The sequence below is a fragment of the Galeopterus variegatus genome, unplaced genomic scaffold (assembly GCF_000696425.1).
Source record: "Galeopterus variegatus unplaced genomic scaffold, G_variegatus-3.0.2 Scaffold2032, whole genome shotgun sequence".
Lineage (NCBI taxonomy): Eukaryota > Metazoa > Chordata > Mammalia > Dermoptera > Cynocephalidae > Galeopterus > Galeopterus variegatus.
This window is the reverse complement of record NW_007728143.1, coordinates 43505-69065: the sequence shown is the minus strand read 5'-3', so window position 1 is coordinate 69065 and position 25561 is coordinate 43505. Positions and strand designations below refer to the sequence as shown.

Below are 25561 nucleotides of genomic sequence, written 5' to 3'. Positions count from 1 at the left end.
CTACCGAGTGAGCCACGGGCCGGCCCGGATAGGGACATTTTTGAGGGGCCATTATGCTGCCTACCACACCCACTACAAAAATTCTACCAATATAGGGGCCGGCCTGTGGCTCACTCAGTAGAGTGCGGTGCTGATAACACCAAGGCCCCGGGTTCGGATCCCACATAGGGATGGCCGGTTCGCTCACTGGCTGAGCGTGGTGCTGACAACACCAAGTCAAGGGTTAAGATCCCCTTACCGGTCATCTTTTAAAAAAAAAAAAAAAAATGTCCCTATCTGAATTCCAGAACCTGTCAATATCTTAGGTTATATGGCAAAGGGAATTAAGGCTGCAGATGGAATTAAGGTTGCTCATCAGCTGACTTTAAAATAGAGAGATTATCCTGGATTGTCCTGGGGGGTCTAATGTAATCACAGGGCTCTTAAAAGTGGAAGAGGGAAGTCAGAGCCAGAGGAAGATGCAAACAGAGAGATGCAACATTGCAGGCTTTGAAGATGGTGGAAGGGGCCCTCAAGCCAAGGAGTGCAGGTAGCGTCTAGAAACTGGAAAGAGCAAGGAAATGGATCATCTCCTAGAGCCTCGTGGAAGGAACGGAGCCCTGCTGACACCTTCATTTTAGCTCAGGAAGACCTGTGTCAGACTTCTGACCTGCAGTACTGTAGGATGATACTTTTGTGTTGTTTAAAGCCACTGCATTTGTGGTAATTTGTTACAGCAGCAATAGAAAACTAATACAGTTGGTAAGAAAAACATTGTCCAAATCACATTGTCCAGGGGTAGTCCACTTTTGCTGTATCAGGAGTGCTTTGCATGTTCCTCTATTGGAGTTAATGTCATTAGCTTACAATGATTTGTTTTTATGTTCCTCATTCCCTTAGACTGTATGCTTCTCCTGGCCCAGGACTGTGCTTTATTCGTCCCTGTATTCTTAGTCTCTCAAATGTCACTGAATCTGTGTGTGTGTCTATGGTGGTGAAGGGGGAAGCGGGGAGGCATGTGGGGAGGAGACGCAATGGTATTGGTAACAGCATTAGGGAGAGGAAGCCCAAGAACTGGTAGGGACTGAATCTGGCTTCACTGTAAAGTAAGTTTCAGGAGCTTGAGTGCACTCTGAAGCATGAGCTTCTGTGAAGATAGTGAAGTATGTTTATAGCTTCATTTTTTCCGTGGTTATGAATCCTGGGGAAACTGTAATTGTATGGGTGGGCACTTGGTTTTCCTTGGGCTAAGGCATGGCAGGGTTCGATCTTACACTGGCCCAGCTGAGCAGCCTGCCCCTGGGGTCTGAAAGGAGGCTATATTTCTCAGCAATAATGGTAGCACTTGGGTTGGTATGAATAAAATGGGAAGTGGATGGGAAAGAGAATGGAGATAAATAGGATGCAGAATGAGGAATGAATGGAAGAGAACCTGACTTTTTTGGAGAAGTAGATTAAGTGAGAGGGAGGGTGGGCATGATGAGGTGAAGAATGATTGGAAGATTAGGCATGAATAAGGAAATGCTCATTGAAATTTTACTGTTTAAGCCCTATATTATTGAAAGAGACATCTTTTTTTGAAGTTGACATCCTGAAATAAAGATGTCCTCTCTTAAAGAGGCCCTCTGATCCCATGTCAGTAATAGTATTATGTGTTTTAAAAGTTTGCCATTTTTAAGCAAGTGGAAATTGTTAGAGGAAAAAGAGCATGTCTAAAATATGCTCTTTCAAAATTTGGATTTGATAAACAGTCATAAAAGTGCAGCTGGGAAAAGGTAGAGAAAGTGTATTAGTTCGTTTTGTGTTGCTATAACCGAATACCTGAGACTGGGTGATTTATAAAGAGCAGAGGTTTATTTGGCTTATGATTCTGGGACAGCTGCATCTGGCATGGGCCTCAGGCTGCTTCTACTCATGGTGGAAAGCGGCAGGCAGCTGGCGGGTACAAGCAGATCACATGCAGAGAAGAAGCAAAAGAGAGAGAAGGGGGAGGTGCCAGGGTCTTTTAAACAACCAGCTCTCACAGGAACTAATAGAGCGAGAACTCACTCACTACCCCCCTCCCCAAGCATTAATCCACTCATGAGGGATCCGCCCCCATGACTCAAACAGCTTCCACCACTGCCACATTGGGGATCAGCTTTCCACATGAGTTTGGGAGGATAATATATCCAAACTCCATCAGAAAGTTATTAAAAAAAATCACCGTGTTTCTAAATTGCCTAGGCTGGCTTTCCTTCTGTTGGTGCAAGTGAAAATAATATTAAGCAATTTAATGTAACAACACACTAGTCTTTCTGGTTTTTTCTTTGATGTTTTTGGGGAAAATACCCACTCTTTCCTTCTGCCCCTCCCAAATTTATAATGGATCATTTTGTGTAATCTTTATAATCCAGGAAATAAGCTAATTTTTAAAAAGTGGTTTCTCTGTCCTAGTGAAATTATAGTATGAATAACTTTGCTTGAAGGCTGATGACAGTTTTCCAAGAACATTTTCTACCTAAATCAGGTATCCAAAAGCATATACCGTTCAGCAGCCCAAGGAAAGATGGTTACTAGATATTTTTTCACTCATAGTACTAGATTGAACTGACAACATATGAGTATTTTTAGGTTTTGTTATTTGATTTTATTGTTCTACTTGTAGTGGAACATCAATAATATAATATCAATGACATCAATAATATCACTGTAGTTAACATCAATAATATCTTATGTGTCTGTCAACACATGATTAGGTACCTTTTATTTGAATTACACATTTGATATCATTTCTGTTTACCCTGAAATCATATCAGAATGGAACTAATGGCACATAATAGGAAACAAAAAGGTGGGATGGAGAATCTGTTACTTAAGAGCAGTGATTCTCACCACTATAAAATTGTTGCATGTTTCCTGGTCTGGTTTTGTGACCACTTCACCTTTCATCCCTGCTATCCAAAATGTGGTATAACATACCAGGGTACTTCAAAAAGATCATGGAAAGATTTGTATTATCCTTTAATTCTATTTTTCCACAAACTTTTTGAAGTACCCTCCATATGTTTAACAACAATAACAACACACACACACAGAAATCAGGATTGCCAAGCTGTCTGAAGAATTTTATACATGCTTCAAATTGAGATAATTGGAGACACTTGGATGAATGCTGGGCTGGCTGGGTCTAGCAGGGGTTTCCTGAGGCTAGAACTACCATATGACCCAGTTATTCCACTGCTGGGAATATACCCAGAGGAATGGAAATCATCATGTTGAAGGGATACCTGTACGCCAGTGGTTATTGCAGCTCTATTTACAATAACCAAGGGTTGGAACCAGCACACATGTCCGTCATCAGATGAGTGGGTAAGGAAACTGTGGTATATCTATACAATGGAATACTACTCTGAAAGAATGAAATACTACCATTCTGAGCAACATGGATGGACTTAGAAAAAATTATATTAACTGAAATAAGTCAGGCACAGAAAGAGAAATACCACATGTTCTCACTTATTTGTGGGAGCCAAAAATAAATAAATAAATACACAAACAAACAGGGGTGGTGTGGGGAAGAAGACACAACAATTACAATTCCTTGAACTTGTTAAGACAAGCGAACAGATATGATGTTGATGGAGGGGGAGAGGGAGTAGGGAGGGAGGATTCGGTAAAAGGACACGAAAATCAACTACATTGTATATTGATAATAAAATAAAATAAAATAAATAAAATAAAATAAAATGAAATAAATAAAATAAAATAAAACAAAATAGAACCAAGGTAGATAGGCTAAATGATGAGATAACGTTTTCTCTTTAAATAACATCTATAGTGGACATCTGTGGGGTCGGTTGCTTGGTACTCCTTTCCTCAGAAACTGCTCCATATCCCCATCTGTGTGTTTACTTATGGAAATAGCCATAAGTAAGACCAATCACATGACCTTGCCTTGCTGCCGCAGTTGACTAGACCAGCAGTGAGTACCTGATCCCAATAGAGCCATTAAATCTCTCCTAAGGACTCTTTGTACATGGGATATAGAAATTTGAGTCAGTCTCTACGCATGTGGCTGCTGTTGTAAGATGTAAAGTTCAGGAGCTTCTTTTGCCATATGGAGAATGCCATTATTCAGAGAGGGGAAAAAAAGATAAGCGATGGAGAGAAGGCATCTTCATTGCATTGAGTCCTTGGTTTTAGCTGTTTCAGTCAAGCAATGCTGTTTATATACTGATGAGAATGTGTCTGGCTGTATATCTTGGAAGTTGATGGAACATGATTTGATTGCACAAAAATTAAAAACTGTCCTTACATATCATGCCATGTATGTAACCTGACAAATTCTCTTGAACTTAATTTTTCTCCCTGATTCTCCTATTGCTTCAACCAAAAGTTCAAGTAAAACCAAGGACGACAATAATATAACTCAATACAGTATTTATTGCACTGTGTGTTAGGTATAGTGAAATATAAATTAGTATAGCTTACACAAAACATAGCAAACCAGTCACTGAAAAGGAACAGACAGTATGAACAAAATTGAGAGATCCTTGCAGGCCGAAACAGAAGTCTTCTGGATGTGGGATTGATAAAAGAGGGAAGGTTGGATAGAAAGAGAAAGCCAAAAACCATGCTCCATTTGTAACTCATGAAGTGATTAAAAACAAAAAGCTAGCTTAATTAAAATTAACAAATTTTTGCTAAGCAAGGGGTATTCTGAAAAAGCATATGATATGGCCCCAGCCTCGTAATAAATTACTGTCGTTAGGGGCAAATCAAGATTTGCACATATTCTCCAAAGATCCACACCTGGGGTGTGGTTAGAAACCATTTTGGGGTAGTCCCTCGTCAGTAAGATAGTATTTGGACTTCCACATCATCTCTCCAGCCCTTTGCCCTCCTTTGGAGAACATTTTTAGGGTTAGGTGCTTGACCCGTTTGAAATCTGACTTAAATATGCTTTAAGATTGGCAGAGATTACCTTGTTTTATTTCTTCTTTAGACCGCTTTACTATGTTTGGAGTTAAGTTATTTGCTAACTTGTTTGCTGATTTGTTTTTTTCTCTATAAGGTAATTTCCCTAAAGGCAGGGATTTTTGTCATTTCTTTTTTTTCTTTTTTGCATCCCCAGTGTCTACAACAGCGCCTGGCGTAATGCACGCAGCTCAATAAAAATTCTTTGAATGAAATGGAGAATCAGGTAGTAGGGTGAAATCATCTTAAACTCTATGCCCTTGAATCTCTCTAGATCGGCCAAGATGCCCAACTGTCAAACACTAGGGGGCAGGCCGAGATTAGAAGAGGAACGATTTTCTCCTTTTAGGTCAGTGGTTCTCAACCTTTGGTTACGTCAGCATCACATGGGGCGCCTTTAGACATCCCGAAGCTCAGGCCGCATCCATGACTAACTAAATCCGAGTCTCTAGAGGGTGGATCCGAGGCATCAGTATTTTGGAAAAGTGCCCAGGAGATTCCAAAATGCAGCCATGGGCAAGAACCACAGACAGGGAGCCGAGGCGTGGGGGTCAAGGATAACGAAGACAAGCTCTCCGGGGCCGGGCCGCGCCTCGCCTCCACGTCACGCCCTGGCGTTGCTGGGTGGTTCATCTACTTACCGATGGCGGGAATAGGCCAGTCCTTGAGTTAGCCACACGCCCCGAGCAGCTGACTGAGTGGGAAGCTCGTGAAGCTCTGCAGAGGCTGACCCCAGCTTTCCGCCAATGAACCAGCAGGGGGCGCCAGGCGCTGGCAGCCCAGTCCCGGGAAGACGTGGCCCCACCCACCGGGCAGCGCGGCCCCGCCCCCTGGCGACCTAGCTGCCAGGGCGCGGTCGTGGGGGAGTGAGTTCCCGCGTGATAGTCGCGCTCTGCCATTGCCTCCGTTGCCCTACGCCAACCGGCGCGTGGGGCCCGGTTCTCCAGCCGCGTGCACTGCAGCCGGGCGCGATGAGGCGGGCAGCACTGCGGTAGGTAGCGGGGCGTGGGGGGCCTGGCGGGGCGCTTGCCGGGGGCTCCCTTGCCCTCCCTCCGAGCGGGCCCTGGCGGAAGGAGCGGGCCAGGGTGGGCGGAACTAATGCGTGGGCATTTGGGCTTGGGGGGGAAGGGCGTCCGCCACTGCAACCCCGCCTGGACACGGGCCGCCGGCCTAGGGTGTGGGGAACCTCCCCCCGCCACTTTAGCGCCTTCTGGCAAGGGGCTTGAAATTAAAAGCAAAGCGGCACTTATAAGGGAGGAAGTTGGGTGTTCCCTGAAATTCCTTTCTCTTTGCTCATCAGGGCTGTGGGTGGAAACCGTTTTAGGGTAGCCTCTTGTCAGAAAGCTAGTATTTTTACTTCCACATCACCTTTAGTCCTTTGCCTTCCTTTGGGGGACATTTTTAAAGGTTAAATGCTTGACGCACTTGGATTGTGACTTAAGTGTGTTGTAACGCCGTCGACAGAGATTGCCTGTACCTTTTAGTTCTCAGGGCCTTAGGACTGTGTGACTAGGACCCTGGTGCTGATTTGAACTTTACCTTTCTTTTATGAGCATCAAGGCCCTTGTAAGGGGGGTACTTTGGGCCACTTGGCATTGAGGATGCTTTTTCGTAAATGTAATCTTCCCAGCCGGGGCAGTTAAGGCCTGAGGTCTGTAGACTTCAGGGTGTAAGTGGCTCTCCCCCACTCCATGTCACCAGAGTACACGCCGGCACTTCCAAGTTCTTTCTGCTTGGCTGGGATCCAGGGGACTCACACCTGCTTCGCTTTCTGAAGTCATCCTGCTGCTGCTGCTGTGGATCTGCCCCCCCTGGGGTGGCCCATAGTGGTTCTGACACTGATCCCATCAGTTCTCTTGGGGGTCCTGGATCTTACTATTTCTGGGGACTTCCCTAGCAGTTGAAAGGGTTCTCCTTTTCCCTCTCCTTTATAGTACTTAACAAACAAAAAAAACCCTTTTTATTGAAGACAGGTTGAAACTCATTACAAGAATGGCCACGATCAGCTATACTTTGCATTGTACATGATGTGAAAGGCCTTCTATCAGCTCCACAGTCTTCTTCATGTGCCTTCTCCATCAAAACCTTTCTTGAGCTTCTCTCTCCCAATTTGGAAGTCCTCCTTTGCACTGAACTCCCATAACCCTGCATTCCTTTCTTGTGAACCCCACTGAAGGTACTCTGTTAGTGTCTAGTGAGAGAAAGAGTTCATCAAAAAATAGTGTGAGATAATTAGGTCATTTGACTGGTGGGCAACCTTTATAAGCTTTTTTTTTTTTTACATACTCATAAAAGAGTCATCTGACTTTGTTTAGTCTCTAAATTTAGACATTTCCTCAGAGTGGAAGACACATGAGTGTTATTGCACTGAAAACTCTTCCTTGCCACTCACTCTTAAGTTTGGGACCCAGGGCTGAGCCAAGACATTTCTGTTCACGCCTCTCGGTGACTTCTGTGTCTCTCTAGGCAAGCCATGGAGAGGTTTGGCTCCTTGGTCTCCTTTCATTGGAAAGGTCCCATCATGAGGTCTTGGGGCCTGAGTGTCCCAAAGGCCTCTTGACAGTTTCTTCTAAACGCCTAGGGGTTTTGCTTTATAGGACTCCTGAGGGCTTATCAGCAGATAAGCCAGGAATTGCAGTGCTGAATACATATAAGGGAAGTAGCCTGAGACCTGAGATGTGAAAAGAGCAGAGTGTGTGTGTGTGTGTGTGTGTGTGTTGGAAGGTATCAGAAGAACTGGGTTCTGTCTGGACTTTGCCAATATGCCAGTTGACTGGCACTGGGGAAAAGTCATCTGAAATTAGAACCTCAGTTTCTTCAGGAGGTTGGTTTGAATCAGAATTTTTAAATATAGGTCCTCCTGGGAGGTATCAAAAGGAGGTGGTCTATGAACCTCTTTGTATACCATTTTGTGTGTGAGCAAAAATGTATTCCCACTCCCCTGGCTTGAGGGTCCATGGTTTTCATCAGATTATCAGTAGATAGGAAACCAAATTGAAGTGAAAAGATAACATTACCTGAATGCTGTGTTCATGTTATGACAGAGATTTATTATACAAATACAGTCACGTGCCACACAGTGACATTTCGATCAATGATGAACTGCATATATGACGGTGGTCCCGTAAGATTATAATGGCTATAGTATATAGCCTAGGTGTGTAGTAAGCTAGGTTTGTGTAAGTACACTCTGATGTTCGCACAATGATGAAATCGCCCAAGATGCCTGTCTCAGCAACGCATCCTCTTCCTTAAGCGACACATGACTGTATACTATTGGTATAAGCAACAATTTTTTAAAAAGTGTTGAAATTATGCCTTTGTTGTGCCACAGGTATATACTTCCAAATTTCTTAAGGTAGCTTGCAAGGAACTAGGGCTTATAGAGCCACGATTTTCGAAATGAATTGACCCAAGTGTTTCTCTATATTCATTTACTTCTTTCTTTACTATCTCCATTTGATTCTACATTCAGAGGTGGTCCATCATAATGCCTGGCTTTTGCTTTCTAAATTCCTGGTCCTTACTTTTTGATCTTTAGGGGAGACTTTAGAGAAACATGACTTTCTGGAATAATAGCTACATTTTTTTGAGGACTTGTCAATGTACTAGGCATGCTCCTAAGGGTTTAGTACATGTTAACATGTCATTATGGCAATCCTATGGGATAGCATGGCTGAAGAGTTAAATTAACCAACAAGCATGTGGTCATATTTATGTGTTCTTTGCAGCTGGATTAGTTGACTTGGTGAGAGGATAAGGATTTGTTCTAGCAGCACAAGAGTGTCAAAACTACATGTAGATTTTACAAAATATTTTTTTTTTCCTTTTTGTCTTTTTTCGTGTCCGGCAACGGACCGCAACCCTCAGTGTCGCGCCCGTACCGGACCGGGACCGGCAACGGGATCGCAACCCTCGGTGTTGCTCCCACACCTTGCTCAGCCAGTGAGCGGGAACCGGTCTGTCTGTGGGATCCGAACCCTCGGCGGGAGCGCCACCACACTCCCAAGTGGCGCACTGTAGCAGTGCGCCACCGGGCCGGCCCTACAAAATATTTTTACTGAGGGACTTCCCCCTGTATCCTGTAAATCAGAAGAGAAATCTATAGCACCTTGGGCTCTAAAGAAAATTAAAAATATACTTTACTTTTTTTTGGCTAGTCATTGCTTATCCCCACAGTAGGTAGTGAGAATTTGCTAGTAACTTGAGCTAGAATGACAGTATCTGGGGCTCTTGACCTCTTCAGGGCTTGTCTTCTTCAACTGTGCTCTCACAGATCAGTTGTTAATCCCTGATGTTACGTGTGCGTTACCCCTGACATGATAGTGTGTGATTAGGGGTCAAAACTTAAACAATAGTGAGCCAAAGTCAAACTTAAACAACTTATTTTGGGAGAACAGTTTAGGCACATTTGGGTAGATAGCTTTTATTTTATTCTGTTGGGGATCTAGGAAATTTCTGCATAAGTCCAATAAATACTTTCTTTGAGTTTGGAAAGGGCTAATTCAATGTTCAAAATTAATTAATTTATAATTGAGATTATCTTATTTATTGAGGAAATATGGCAATGCTCGTAATTAACTCATTCAGTTTATCAAATCTATTCTGGGCTTATAAAGCTAATAAAATAGGGAGAGCAAGAATAAATCCATTACACCTGGTTGACATTTTTTATTTATTTTGTAGATAATTACCTAATTAGTTTCTGTTCTCAAGGAATGTTTACTCTAGTTGGAGAGATGATTTATGGAGTAGCCTCATATGCAGATAGATATACATACACTTGTGAAACAACTACAGACTCCTACAAGACAGTATATATACTAAAGGTGTGGTATGGCCAGATAGTCTGGGAAGAGGCGTAGGTCTTTGGGGTTGTCAGGGAAGAAGCCATGGAACCTATTCTAAATGTGTTTTATCTTGTTTTACAGGCTTTGTGCCTTGAGCAAGGGGCTGCTTACTCCTGGCAGAGGATTGACTCAAGGACCCCCTAACCCCAGCAAACAAGGAATCTTCCACATTCATGAAGGCAAGTATGGTGTTTACCTTTTATGCCTATGTGTTGAAAAACCCTGTTTTACTTTTATTTTGGAGGTGTGTAGAACGATAGTTCAGGTAAATGAGGCATATTAAAGGTAGATCTTTCATAAATAATCTCATTTATAAAATGACCAGGGTAGTTGTATAATAGCTTTGGGCAGAAATCACATTCAGAATTTGAACTATTGTTCCTGGGAGCCTTGAAACCTGAGCTCTTTTAGTTAAGTAAATTCTACTTCCTGTGTGTAGGTACTGAAGGCATGGCAAAAGACCTGACACATGAGGAAGAGATGGGCTTGTCATTAACTGTAGTCACCCTGTTGTCAGTTGTACCAACTAAACACTCCTAGTCCATAGTTTTGTTAGAGGAACTCCATTAATCTATGTTTAATTGAAGTTAATTTCAGTTACTAATATGATATCCAAACTATGGATTGCCTTTATCAATTTAGGAGTATCATTATAGTTAAAATTGTGGCTTCTTTAAAGGGTCCAAATGTGTGTGTGTGTGTGTATGTGTATAGTTGTCCCTTAGTATCTGTGGGGGATTGGTTCCAGGACCCCCCCTCGGATACCAAAATCCTGGATGCTCAAGTCCCTGATAGAAAATGGCATAGTATTTGCATATAAACAACCTATGTACATCCTCCCACATACTTAAAATCATCTCTAGATTACTTATAATACCTGATACAATGTAAATGCTTATAAAGAGTTGTCATTAACAAGAAAAAGTCCGTACAAGTTCAGTACAGATGCAACCATCCATTTTTATTTCCCAAATATTTTCAATTAGCAGTTGGTTGAATCCACAGATGCAGAACCCATGGATATGGAGGGCCGACTGTGTGTACATGTGTATGTGTGTGTCTATGTGTATCGTATATAAAATTTAAAATTCCACTTCCCTTTTTGGCCCCAGCCCTGCCTCTTTTCTTACACTGACTAAAGTAGTAATATTTTTATGTCAGTGAGCATCAGTAGTCTGTGTACTGTTTGGGGTACTTTCTGTGCATTCTTTTATTCAGGAAACTCAGGAGGAAAAAATCAGAAATAAGACTAATTTACTAATGGTTATTTTTTTGCAGATTTCTATGATTTATTTATAATTAGAGTGTGCACCACATTTATAGTGTATACATGATTGTTTGATAGAAAAATCAGCCATTTTTTCATGAAAGTTAAAGTGCATGTTAATCTAACCATATTTGGTTTTGATCAGTTCAAGGACCAAGGATATACAAGTATATACAAGTCTATACTGTAGTTCATTTCCTGTAACTGGAATATATATTTTGAAAGGTTAGAATAAAATACATGAACTTAACACATTATTTAAATACTATAGATTTATTTTTTAGTGTTGAATTATTGCTGGTTCTTTAATTGATTTTCTCTTTATCCATATAGCATGTTCACCTACGCATGTGACTCATGGTGTGTGTGGTAATTAGTATCAGTTTTTCTTTAAGTGCTTAAATTTTGTTAGCACTAATATACTTCTGCACTTTTGAGCAGTGGGCATTAACTAAAATTAATTTGCATTATTTGCCTTACATTAATTTAAGTCTTTGCTTCATTTTTCTTGCTTAAACTTTTCTAACAATTAGGATAATATAAAGATATGAGAAATCAATTATAATGAGACTCAGATTTGGATATTAGTATTAGTTCCTGAACTAAGTAATTTGATCTAATACTGCTGGTAAGAAGACAGGTGGGGATCCTGTTCATAATATCTCCATCATAAAGGGATTACATTTAGGGTTATTATTGAAAGGGGTTGATTTACTCCTAGCATTTTAGTGATTTTTGTTCAGATGTCTTAAGTACCTTTTGTTCCTTTCTTTCTTTTTTTTTTTTTCTTTTTGTTTTTTTTTCTGACTGGTAACGGGATCGCAACCCTCGGTGTCACGCCTGTACCGTGGACCGGCGACGGAATCGCAACCCTCGGTGTTGCGCCCGCACCGTGCTCAGCCAGTGAGCGGGAACCGGTCTCCACATGGGGTCCGAACCCTTGGCAGGAGCGCCGCCGCGCTCCCAAGCGGCACACTCTCCAGTGTGCCACTGGGCCGGCCCAAAGTTGTCCTTTTTTGTTTGTTTATATAAACCCCAGTGATTGGCACAAAGATGTTCTTTTCTGTGCTAAGGAGACAGTGTAGTTATTTCAGGTTTTCAGGAAGCAGAGGCCTGATCCCTTTCTTGAGCTGTTTGTTGTTGCATTACATGGATATTCATAGATCTTTAAATCTTCTGAGTGCATGAATTGCCTTTCATATTTTTTGAACTCATTGCCATAATTCAGTTATGAGATTTCTTTGTTTCATGGAGTGACCTCTTTATTTTTGTTTCAGTTCGAGATAAGTTGCGGGAGATAGTAGGAGCATCCACAAACTGGAGGTATGCACTCTTGTGTTCATTCATTCTTTCATCTCCAAGGTGTTGTGCTAGGCTGTATTTAGGCTCAGTTGATGGTCCCATTGTAGGGATGGGGAGCCCCATGTTTGGAGGTGGGATGAGAGGTTTTTTAATTGGAGGAAAATATCAACATTTCAACATACTTGTTAGTTGATGCATAGTTGTCATAAAATAATGTGATTTACATATATTCTACATTTTTCAAAATGCATTCAGGTATATTACTTCACTGATTCTCATAACAAAACTTGTGACATGCTTATGGCATATGTTTCTATTCCCTTTTTACATATGCCAAAACTGAAACTCAGAGAGATTGAGTGATTGATTATCAGGGTTTGGAACTTGAACCCAAGTCTCCTGGTTTTTCTATTTCATGTAACTTGACTCCTTTATTGCTTCTTATCAGTTCACAATTAACCAGGGTCTCCCATGTTATCTTTCTCTTTCTCTCAATATTTCCGTGCTGTAAAATAGGTCATATCCCTCTTGGTGTACAGAATTTTGATGCTAAAATGAGATCAGAAAAATAATACAACAATCTATTCTTGGTATAGAAATTATCTAATGACGTATTTTTAAACTCTTTATATGAAAAATTTCAATTTACTCAAAAGTAGAAAGAGTAAATAACTATGTACCCACCACCTGGATTCAGTACTTCTTAACATTTTGCTAAATTTGCTGATATACATATATTAGCTGAACCATTCCTAAGTAAATTATAGACATCATGATACTTCAGCATACATCTTTAATAAATAAATATATTCTCTTGTACAACAAAATCAGCCTTCATGTATCTCCAACTAATAAGACATTTTCTTATGTAATGAAATCGACAGTAATTCCCTAAGAATATATTACTCATCCATAGTCACATTTCCTCAAATGTTCCAAAAATGTATTTTATAGCTTTTTAAAAAACATCAAGATCCAATATAGGATTGCATATTGCATCTGGTGGTTTTGACTTTTATAGTCTCCCCTAATCTAGAATGACTGACAGTTATCAACCCCCCCCCCCCCCGCTTTTTCCCCATGAGCTTGACTTTTATAACATCGTGCTGTAACCAACTGAGCTAACCGGCCAGCCCCTGTGAGCTTGACTTTAAAGAGGCCAAGCCATTTGTCTTGAGAATGTTTCACATTCTGGATTTACCTGGGCCATTTAACTTTTTTCTCTATGTCCTATATTTTTTGTAGGCTAAACATTTCTGGCAATAATACTCCATAAGTTAAGCTTAGAAAGACATCTTAATTAATGATATTGTCAACATTTTAGTTCCCTGCCCCGTTGTCTCTCTTGTCTCTTCCACCTTAATCTTCTCTTCTTTTTCTTCCCTTTCTGTCTCCTTTTCATGTTCTTTTCCTCTTTACCTTTTGTTCTGCCTTCCCTACTTCCTTTGGATATAGTCCATTTTTCCTCCTCTGTCTCTCTTTCCTGAAATTGAAGGCAGAGAGAGAGAGAGAGCTGGGGCACAGAGAATCCGAGAACTGTCAAGGTGAGAAATGGGAATATGGAATTGAGTGGCCATGCTGTTGTTCAGCCCGCATATATATACACACTATTGTATCCATCTCTGGATTTTTCGTTTGATTTCAAGTATTCTATTCTTTGAATAAACTTTTTGATGAAAGTCAATATATAGTTCATTTGGGTATATCTATATCACTTTTAAGTATGTTTTCCTTACCTACAAGCCTAAGAAATGTTAACAGAAATGTTCAGTTTTACCAAGTGGTGGGTAGGAGGGGAGGGAAGGGAGAGAAGATGAAGTAGGTCCAGACCTTCCCTTTCCTCCTCCGATGGTGTCTGACTGGCCTGTGTGGCACTAGAATTGTGGGATAGCACTGCTCTTGTTTTATGAAGCTTGCATCCTTTCTTCTCAGAGACCATGTGAAGGCAATGGAGGAAAGAAAGTTACTTCATAGTTTTTTGGCTGAGTCACAGAAAGGACTGCCACCGAGGAGAATGAAGGACAGTTATGTTGAAGTTCTCTTGCCTTTGGGCAGTGAACCTGAATTACGAGAGAAATATTTGACTGTTCAAAACACCGTGAGGTAATGTGGCCCTTTTTTACTGTGTTATTTATTTGTTTGTATTTTATTTCCTTTTTCTTTTAACAACCATGTGATATAATTCACACACCATACAATTCTATTTAAAGTGTGCAATTCTGTGGTTTTCAGTATATTCAAAGAGTTGTGCAACCATCACCACAATCAATTTTAGAACATTTTTATTACATCAAAGTGTGTTATTTATTTTTAAAGGGAGAGCAGCATGATTTTCATTTAATTCACAGTTTGCTTTATTTCACAGATTTGGCAGGATTCTTGAGGATCTTGACAGCTTAGGAGGTACTGGTATTATTTTATTATTTCTAATAGATATTTACAGTCATGCATTGAATTCTATGACTACAAAGGGCCTTTTTATTCTTTAACCTGAATGGAGGAGTATATTCTAAAAGCACAGAAAATGAAGTGCATCTACTACTTCTGAATTGTCATAATTTTTTCCTGTAAATGTAGATTCTTGTTTAATGGAGTTATAATCTGAATAATTCTTCTTTTTTTTTTTTTTTGTGACTGGTAAGAGGATCGTAACCCTTGGCTTGGTGTCGCCCGCACCGCGCTCAGCCAGTGAGTGCACCAGCCATCCCTATATAGGATCCGAACCCGCGGCGGGAGCGCTCCTAGCGCCGCACTCTCCCAAGTGAGCCACAGGGTCGGCCCAATAATTCTTCTTTTTAATACCGTTCAAAAAGAGTCTTAAACTTACAAAAAAAAAGCTGCAAATACAGTATAAAAAAATGTTTTTTCCTGAATCATGTGAGAGTAAGTTGCTGACATGATGTTTTAAAATACATGTTAAAATACCCCCAGATATTTTAACATGTATTTCCTACAAACAAGGACATTTGCCTATGTAACCATAATACAGCCATCAATATCAGGAAATTAACGCTGATACATTATACTGTCTAATTCCCCGTTCAACTTTTGCCTAGGTCCTTTGTGGCAGAAGGGTCCAGTTCTGAATCACATGTTGCATTCAATTGTCGTGTCAGGAACAGTTCCTCTTCCCTTGACTTTCATGACCTTGATACTTTTGAAGGTTACAGACCAGTTCTTTTGTGGATTGTCCCTCAGTTTGGGTTTGTCTGATGCTTCCTCATGATTAGCTTCTGGATGTGCATCTTTGGCAGGAATGTCACAGAAGAGATGCTCTGTTCTTTTTGCATCCTGTCAAGTGGTACATGATTTTGATATATCCCATTACTGATGATGTCAACTTTGATTACTTAGCTCTTGAATCTTTTCTCTTCATTTCCACTACTATTACTGTAGGTCAGACCCACATGGTTTCTTTTCTGGGCACCACAAAGGCTTTTAAATGGAGTTTCTTGCCTTTAGCTTCTCATTCCCCTGTGCATCCTTTAGCAGGTACATAGATGGAAGGATTTAATGTCACTCAAGAAGTATTGAATATACGTATGAATATATATACTCTTGAGCACATACCCTGTCCTAAGGGTTGGTGATACAAATTTGAATGGATCATGGGGGAAGCAAGGAGGCCAATAAGCACATAAATATAATACAACTTTAACTGACTTGATATTCGTAAGGTGCATAGAACCATGCTTGGCACCTATAAATACTTGTTAAAGTATGGAAGATGTGTAGATAACCACGGGATAGTGTAGGAGCCATGGGTGTTATGGGAAAGGAGAGCAAATAATTGCTTCATGATTAGCAAAAAGTCAGGAAGAAAACAGGTAGCTGAGTTCTTGTGATTTGTTTCTCTTTGGTTTCTTCAGCAAATCTAAAATGGAGAGGGCAGCCGTATTAGAGGTTATCCAAATCTCTTCAATTTATAAAAGTCTTTGGTCCTAGGGTAAGATCATTAGTGGAATATTGGGGGCTGGGTCTTCAAAACAAGCTGAGACTTTTTATGGATTTCAGGGAGCAAATTGTGTTGAGAAATAATTTTGCTTTTCTTTTATTTGGTACTCTCCTGTTTTCCTACAGTTCTTATTTGCTACATGCACACCAAAATTCATTCAGCTAAGATGTCTCCTTTATCAATAGTTACAGCCCTGGTGGACAAGATTGGTAAGCAATATCATTTTCTGTACATATTTAGAATTCATAGTAATTATAAGGTATTATTGAGATTAGAGGAAATATTCTCTTTTTATGGGGAATTTTAATGTATATGTGCATATGAAAATGTCTAGAATGCTATATACCAAGGTATTCATTATAATTAGGTGGAAGGGTTTTACATGATTCCAGTTTTATTTTTTATAGACTTTGCACTATGTACATTTTTCAAAAAGACATATGGATTTCTTTTATATGTCAAAAAGTTATTTTATTTTATTTTTTTTTTCCTTTTTGTCTTTTTTCGTGACCGGCAATGGATCGCAACCCTCAGTGTCGCGCCCGTACCGGACCGGGACCGGCAACGGGATCGCAATCCTCGGTGTTGCGCTCGCACCTCGCTCAGCCAGTGAGCGGCCGGTCTGTATATGGGATCCGAACCCTCGGCAGGAGCGCCGCCGTGCTCGCAAGCGGCACACTGTAGCAGTGCGCCACCAGGCTGGCCCCAAAAAGTTATTTTTGAAGACAAGAAAGCAATGTAGTTTAATTTGCCAAGATTTCAAATGAAATTGTCCATTTACAGTGCAGAAAAGTTTTTGTATGGTTCGGACACAGGTTGATTTTCTGTTTTGCAGATATGTGTAGGAAGAGCTTGAGCCCAGAACAGGACATTAAGTTCAGTGGCCATGTTAGCTGGGTTGGAAAGACGTCCATGGAAGTGAAGATGCGAATGTTCCAGGTATGCACTCGAAGATTGTCCACTATTCAAATATAATCAGCTAGTCTCAGGGCAAAAAAGCTTATTTACCTGTCTATTCATAGACAAGTATATAGCTCACCACTTCTAGAAAAACAATTGAAAGTTCATGTCATACAGATGGTGGGTTGTTAATATTTTCCTCCCGGAGAAAGACTGACACATTATTTAGTGTTTACATTTAATATTTATTACTTCCTAATCATGTGAAGCTCCATGTTAAGGTTCTTGTTTCTGGTTTTGCCCAGGAGCATTTCACAAAAGTCTGAGTTATGTTAGGCGTGAGTGGGACTGATAACTGTATGAGTTTCCTAGGGCTTCTGTACCACAAAGTATCACAAACTGGTGGCTTTAAAGCAACAGAAACTTACTGTCTCCCAGCTGGGAGCCTAGAAGTCCAAAATCAAGGTGTTGGCAGGGCCTTGCTCCCTTTGAAACCTGTGGGAGCGAATGTTCCCTTCCCTCTTCCTTGCTTCTGGTGGTTTGCTGGCAATCCTTGGCATTCCTTAGCTTGCATTTATTTGCAGCACTTCATTTTATCTCCGCCTCTGTCATCACATGGCGATCTTGTCTTGCATGTCTATGTCTCTGTATCTCTTCTCTTCTTATTAGGATGCTAATATTGGATTAAGGGCCCACCCTTAATGTATGACCTCATCTTAACAACCCTATGTCTGCAACAACCCTATTTCCAAATGAAGTCATGTTCACAGGTATGGGAATTAGGGCTTCCACTTATCTTTTTGGGAGCACAGTTTTACCCTTAATAGTTATTCGGACTATCATAGCAGTTAGGAACAGCCCCTCTAATGAGCAGAACTCAGAGTAGCTATTATAAACAAATGAAGAAATTTGGAAAGAAAAAGTAGCTCAGAGAGGATAACAGCACAGAAATCAAATAATTCAGAGTATGCTTAAGATTTCATTGTGGAAAACTTATTTAAGAATGACTTATTCAGTTATGCTGGGGTATTTGGTAGACCTGTTATTCAGATGCATTTTTTTTTTTTTTTTTTTGCTATGGAATTATGAAACATTTCTCCTTTTGGAGAAAAAACCTTTCAGGCTTTTAGAAAAAGTCTGAAGCTTGCTTTGCAGTAATTAAAGGTATTTATCAAAATAGATAAGAATATTTTTATTTGATACTATGTGTTAGTGATTGAATCCTTTAACTCCTGTGGTGATGTAACTGACAGTAATATTATTTTTAAAGCAAAATATAATAACATTGCTGGGGATGCTGCTATGATTTGTCCACACTCTTTTTTTAAAAAAAATATACTTGGTTAATTCCTAGCCTGCTCAGTGCCATGCACAGCAGATTCCTGGCATAGGACCTGCCTTCTAGGGAATCTTGACAATTTGAGTCTTGGACAAATAGGTGGAAAAAGAAATATAGGAATTATTGAGAGAGCAAGCCAATGAAAATCAATGTCAGACAAGTAAAAACTTTAAAAAATATTTGTGTTCCTCATTGGCCATTTGTCTAATAACCCATGACTTGAGTGATCCTTTCCACTCATATTCCAGAGAGGTGGGTTGGGGATAAGCACTCTGCCTTTGGTTTGGGTAGACCTAGGTTCTCATCTCAGCTCTGCTGCTTATTAGCCACTTGACTGTGGACAAACTACTTACCTTCTCTCTCTGAGCCTCTGTTTTCTCAAGTGTAACATGAAAATAGTAATAGTACCATGTCATATTTTAAAAAATATTTGTGTTCCTCATTGGCCATTTGTCTAATAACCCATGACTTGAGTGATCCTTTCCACTCATATTCCAGAGAGGTGGGTTGGGGATAAGCACTCTGCCTTTGGTTTGGGTAGACCTAGGTTCTCATCTCAGCTCTGCTGCTTATTAGCCACTTGACTGTGGACAAACTACTTACCTTCTCTCTCTGAGCCTCTGTTTTCTCAAGTGTAACATGAAAATAGTAATAGTACCATGTCATATGATTGTGGTAAGGGTGATATAAAAAAAAAAAAAAAAAACCCACTCATGTGAAGTACTTGGTATAGAACCTGTCACACAGTAACCACTGTTGGCAATAATGTTAATTTATTATCAAACTATTAAGGTGGTCCCAAGTGTCTGTTCTAAGCTTGACCTTCACACTCACTTTTCTTAGTGCCCATTATATTTCTCCACCTAGATGTGCTGTTGCTACCTCAAGTTCAGTGTGTGCCAAACTGCATGTGTCAGATCCTGATCCTCCTCCAGTCTCCCCTTTGCCTGCCTCCTGTTTCCCCCAGCTCCAACCCTTTGTGATAGTTTTAACTTTTCCTTTCCCATGCAGATTTTTGCCAAATCTTGCAGATTCCTCACCCACAGCAACTCACCAGAATCCTTTCTCTCCCTTGGCCTCTGTGTTTTATTCGAATCCTCATTGCCTCTTGTGTGTGCCTCAACTGTCTTTTAATTAATCTCTGCCTCCCTTTAGTCTGTCCTGTCTCTGTTAATTTTACACATTTTTACCAGATCTTCCAAAGCTGATCTTGAATCGTATCACTCCTCGTCTAAAAAAATCTTCAGTGACCATTATCTATAAAGTCTAAACTCTTTTGACTAGTTAGGGTCCAAGATGCTCCATAAACTAGCTCCAAACTACCTTTCCAATTATATGCCCTCCAACTTACCTTTTATATGCCTTCTTAGTGCTCACTACTGAACACTGAGCATCCTAAGGCTAGGAAGTTATTCACCTTTGTACTCCCAATGCCTGGTGCTACACATTGATCATCCCTAATACGAAAATCTGAAATCTGCAATGCTCCAAAATCTGAAACTTTTTGAGTGCTGACATGATGCTCAAAGATGTGTTAAGAAGAGCTTAAGCCCAGAACATGATGCATTTCATTCATATGTGTAAGAAGAGCTTAAGCCCAGATCTTTGGAGCATTTCAGATTTTGGATTTTTGGATTTGGGATGCTCAACCTGTAGTAGGTTGTTCATAATTTAAATAGTGAGTGAGTGAATGAGTATCATTGCTTATGCTTTATCCTTTGCCTGAAATTCCTTGTGCTCTGGTACCACGTATCCGCATTCCTCTTATGCTTCAGGGTCACTTCATGCTCGACCCCTTCCCTGATCCTCCTAGCTCATAGCACCTGTTCCTCGCCCAAGACTCCTTCCTCGGTACTCTCTCTTTTGGCACCTGCTATACTCTGTCCTACACAGCTGTATATAAATGTGTCTTTTCTCTTCCACTAGACTGTATGTTCCTCAATAGAAGGGCCTGGGTTTGAGTCACCGAGGCTGCTTCCTTACATCCATTCATTTAGCAATTGGTTATTGAGCACTTGCTCTATGCTAGGCATACAGCAATAGGCAAGACAAAGTTTCATTCTCTTGGAGTTTACCTTCTAGTAAGCTCAGTAATAATCTGCTTCATTCATTCATCAGCAAACATTGACCGGGTATCTGCTATCTGCCAGTCTTTATGCTAAATGCTAAGGATACAAATGTGAAGAAAATTGGTCTTTGTCCTCAAGGATCTCAGTGCAGTAGGAGACAGACATATAAATAAATGATTATGATATAGTATATTATTATGCAGTATTTCTCGACAGAGATACTGTTGGCATTTCGTGGGGGAAAATTCTTTGTTCTGCAGGCCTGTCCCCTGCATTGTGAAGTGTTTAGCTCCCCATGGTGCCCACACAAGTCATGTGACAACTAAAAACCCTTCTACACATTTCCAGATGCCACCTGTGGGTGTGGTATCTACTTCTCTTACATTGAGAACCACTGTCAAGGGAGGGCTTTGTTTCCATTAAGGTGGCTGAAGGCAGGAGTGAATGGTGAACTCTGCCTGGGGAGTAGGGATGGGGCCAAGATGGGAGGAGTGTCTTGAAGAGTGAGGCCAGTGAGGAAGGCATCAGGCAAAGGCATGGATGGGAGGTGATCAACAGCCTGCTGTATCCCGGGACCTCTCAGTTGTTAAGCAGTGGCTAGGAAAGAAGGTACAGGTATGAGGACAGTGTTTAGTGAAGAGCTGGAGTTCTGCTGTGGAGGGCTTTATACAGCTTGAGCATCCCTGATCTGAAAATTTGAAAACTTTTTGAATGATGACATGATGCTCAAAGGAAATGCTCATTGGAGCATTTTGGATCTTTGAATTAGGGATGCCAACCAGTATTTATTCTGCAAATATTCCAAAATCCAGAAAAATCTGAAATACAAAATACTTCTGGTCCCAAGCATTTTGGATAAGGGATACTCAACCTGTATGCCATGTTAATGGGATTAGCCCAGGTACTGGAGGCAAGGAGGAGTTATTGAAAGATTTGAACAGGGCAGAAGCATAATGAGATTGGTGAGATTGTTCCCACAGTTGAGGGGCAGGCAGTAAGGGCCTGAGCAGGCAGTAGTGATGAGGCTTGTAGTATTTGTTGAGAGGGAACCAAATATATCCTCAGGTTATAAATAGCTTTTGTCAATAGTTTATGATATGACTTTCCTGGAAGTACAGACTTCTAGGGGATAAACACTTTAAAACCTTAAAAGCATGTGCATTGTAAATCTTTAACTTAATCCACAGAATTGTCACTTATCTTACCCCTTCTTGGGAGTTCCTATGCTCGGCTAAGGAGACTTAAACATGTGCCAGTAGCTGGCACACTACAGTTCCCTGAAGATGCTAGTGTCTGTGAGTGTGGTGGGAGGTCCACCTGGGTGGGTGTGCCATCAGGAGGACAGGTAGGCCCTGAAGGAAGCCCGGATTCTGCATGATGTGAGCAAATTAAATGCCAATGATATAGAAGGTGCCTCTGTGGCCCTTTCCCCTAGGTCCCAGTCACTCCCAGCTCCGAAGCCTGTCCCAGCACTTCTCGCACAGTGCACCTTTTGCGTTTCGAGGTGTCTGTCTCCTCTGCCAGACCACAGGCTCCTTGGTCATCCTGCCATTCTCAGAGCCTAGTGCTGTGCTTGGCTCAGGGTAAGCCCTCAGCAGATGGTGGTTAATGAGTGTGCTTCTCCTCTTTTTCCAATTTAAGACTTTCTCAAAGCATGCATGTTATCTGTTAGAATTGTGGTAGGTCTTCCCAGTAAATGCATTTCTTATATCTGCATTTTCTTTCCTTTGTTCTTTAGTTGCATGGTGATGAATTTTTTCCGGTTTTGGATGCAACGTTTGTAATGGTGGCTCGTGATTGTGAAAATAAAGGGTAATTGCTGTTTTTTCATAATTCTTTATTTTGAAGAATTCCAAAGATACATAAAACTGGAGAGAAGACTATAATGAATTTCTATATACCCATCATCTGGACTTAACAGTTTTAATTGTAACATTTTTGCCATATGTATTAGTCTGTTTTTGTATTGCTATAACAGAATACCTGAGACTGGGCAATTTACAAAGAGGTTTATTTGGCTCATGATTCTGGGACAGCCGCATCTAGTGTGGTCCTCAGGCTGCTTCCCCTCATGCCAGGCAGCTGGTGGGTGCAGGATCACATGATGAGAGGAAGCAAGAGAGAGAGAGAGGAGGTGCCAGGGTCCTTTTAAACAACCAGTTCTCATGGGAACTAACAGAGAACTCACTCACTACCCGTCCCCCCTCAAGGAGAGCATTAATCCATTCATGAGGGATCTGCCCCCTATGACCGAAAGAGCTCCCAACACTGCCACATTGGGGATCAGATTTCCACATGAGCTTTAAGGGGACAACATACCCAAACTCTGTCACTGTATTTACTTCATCTGTTTTTTTTCTTTAAAGAAAATTTATAATATTTTAAAGTACATTCGAGACATGACATTTCACCTCTAAATATTTTAGTGTAGGTATCTTTTTTTAAATGAAGATATTCTCTTAACTATGTTACCATTATCATGCCTAACAAAAATAATAGTATGTCCTTAATATATTCTAATATTCAGTTTATATCCAGTTTTCCCCAAATATCTTTTTAATCATGTATTCAAATCAGGATCCGAATAATGTCCACATATTACATTTGAGTTTTATGTCTCTTAAGTCTATTTTTTTTTGTTAGCAGCTTTATTGAGATATAATTCACATACCACATAATTCACCCATTGAATGTGTACAATTTAATGGCTTTTAGTATATTCACACAGTTGTGTGACATCTTTAATCTGTTTTAATCCAGAATAGTTGTGTATACCCACTGCCCCCTTATTGTTTCATATCATTAACTTGTTGAAAGGCTTCATCAGTTATTCTGTATAATGACCCACTTTCTGGATTTGTCTTATTCCTTCCTCACTTTCCTCATGGTGTTTTTTTTTTTTTTTAACTAGTTTCTCTATCTCTAGTGTTTTCTATAAACTGAAGTTTGATCTAAAGCTTTTATTAGATTCAGTTTCAGCATATGTGGCGAGAGTACCACATAGGTGATGCTAAGTATTTTGTATTGTATGATATTGCATCATATCAGGAGGTACAGGCTGTCCCACTCATAGTGATGCTGAAATTTATGTGCGGGTTCAAGTAGTGACAGCCTGATCTCTCCATTGTGAAGTTCAGTTTTTCTTCTGACCAGCAATAGTCTACATGGTGTACTTTGTCATCCTGTAAATAGCTAGTTCCCCATCAGTTTTTTTCCAATGCTTTTAGTGTCCATTGCTGATCATTGCTTTAATCATTTCATTAGGGGGCGTAAAATGATTCTCAAATTTTGTCATTCCTTCTACATTTATTGGTTGGAGTTCCTTAAAGCAGAGCTTTCCCTTATCAACTAGGGCAATTTGGTTTGTAAAGGAAAGTCAGGGTCAGTGCTTCATTGTTGTCCTTTGTTTACACATTTTCAGAATAACAGGTTGATTCACTAGCTAGTGATGACATGGCTTTCCCACTTTTTGAGCTTTTTAGAAAGGTATCATTGCAAATTCATGGTTTTAATATATTACATGTATTTCAATAAATTGCTCTCAATGTTCTTCTTGATGCTCAGGATGTGGCATCTTTGGTCAGTGGGGGTTCCTCTAAGCTGGCTCCAGTGTCCTTTTGACCTATCTCCATTAATCTTTGATACCTTCCTGCTCCCTGGTGCAACAAGATGTCTTGGGCTCATCTTACACATTTCCTGCCCCAGGCCTGGAATCACCCATTTCTCCAAGGAGTCCTGGTGTTCCCTTTAGTGGGAACTGGTATTTAGACACCAAAATCTGGGCACTGGAACTCTACAGTGCTACTAGTTTGTCATTGTTTCTAGGCTTTTTTAATGGACAGAGCTAGGATGTGTGTTAAACAAACAAACAAAAAACCTTATGAGTTTATATGGTCATTTCCAAGTTAAATTTAACCATATGGTCTTTAACTTATTTGACTTTATCTTTTTTCTCTTAAATTGAATTCTTGGTTCCTAACAACAATTCTACCCAAGGCATCCAAACTGAGAAAAACTATCTAATTGTAGGGGTGGGACTGGGGTGGGAGGGAATGTTAGCAGATTGCTCTCTGCACAGGACAGAGTCTAGTAGCCTATGAGAAATCTAATTTGTATTAGAAACTTGATGTAGGAGCAGGCAATGAGAAATCTTTTCTATTGCATGGAAAGAAGACTTGGAAAACCTAGTTAAAACCAAAAAATACCTTGGTGACTGTGATCGGAATGAAGAGTAACACTCATCTACTCCTGTTCCTTCTGCCAGCCCCAGTTGACCTGTTGCGGCCAGCGGCTGGCCTGGGGCTCCTTTTCAAGCACTGAGGGCATCGTTTCAAGTTTCTTTCCCAGCTGATGCATTTCAGTTTTCCAAGCTGCCCTTTCAATTCTTCTGTTTCCATTGTTGTTTCATCAAACCTTTGGATTCTACCATAGTGAAGTACTATACCTTTTCTCTTATTTTTTTATTTTGAAAAATTTGACACTTATGGAAAAGTAGAAAGAATAATGTGCAACAAACCCAAATATGCCCTTCACGTAAATTCACCAATTAACATCGTACCACATTTGCTTAACTCTCTCGCCCTCTCTCTATAAATACATACACACATTTTTTTCCTGAATCATTAGAAAGTAAGTTTGACTGCTTCATCCATCAGTAGTTCACCATATATCTCCTAAGAACAAGGTAATTCTCCTCCATAACCTCAATGCCTTTATTATATTCAAGAAATTTAACAATAATAGTCATATTATCTAATATATGGTCCATATTCAAATTTTACCAGTTGTCCCTAAAATAGTCTTTATAGCTTTTCCCCCTGATTGAAGATCCAGTCAAGGATCATGTATTGCATTTGGTTGTCATGTTTCTTTAGAATAGTCCCCCTGTCATTTTCTGTCTTTCTTTTTTTTTTTTTTTTTTTTTTTTTTTTTTTTTCCTTT

General features: G+C 40.3%; 1 protein-coding gene across 2 annotated transcripts in view; it reads left to right on the top strand.

Annotated features, from left to right (window-relative positions):
- The first annotated feature begins 5814 nt into the window (after positions 1–5814).
- ACOT9 (acyl-CoA thioesterase 9) overlaps positions 5815–25561 on the top strand; it is a 23316-nt gene continuing 3569 nt past the window's right edge. The window contains exons 1-8 of one of the 2 annotated variants that reach the window (XM_008580132.1): positions 5815–5929; positions 9870–9967; positions 12333–12378; positions 14290–14460; positions 14723–14760; positions 16438–16521; positions 17148–17251; positions 22359–22432. In XM_008580132.1, coding sequence (XP_008578354.1) covers positions 5910–5929; positions 9870–9967; positions 12333–12378; positions 14290–14460; positions 14723–14760; positions 16438–16521; positions 17148–17251; positions 22359–22432 — 635 coding nt within the window. In that variant the 5' untranslated portion in view covers positions 5815–5909. Of the gene's footprint in view, positions 5930–9869; positions 9968–11394; positions 11416–12332; positions 12379–14289; positions 14461–14722; positions 14761–16437; positions 16522–17147; positions 17252–22358; positions 22433–25561 lie in introns of those variants that run through there. The other variant, XM_008580133.1, reaches the window with a different exon arrangement.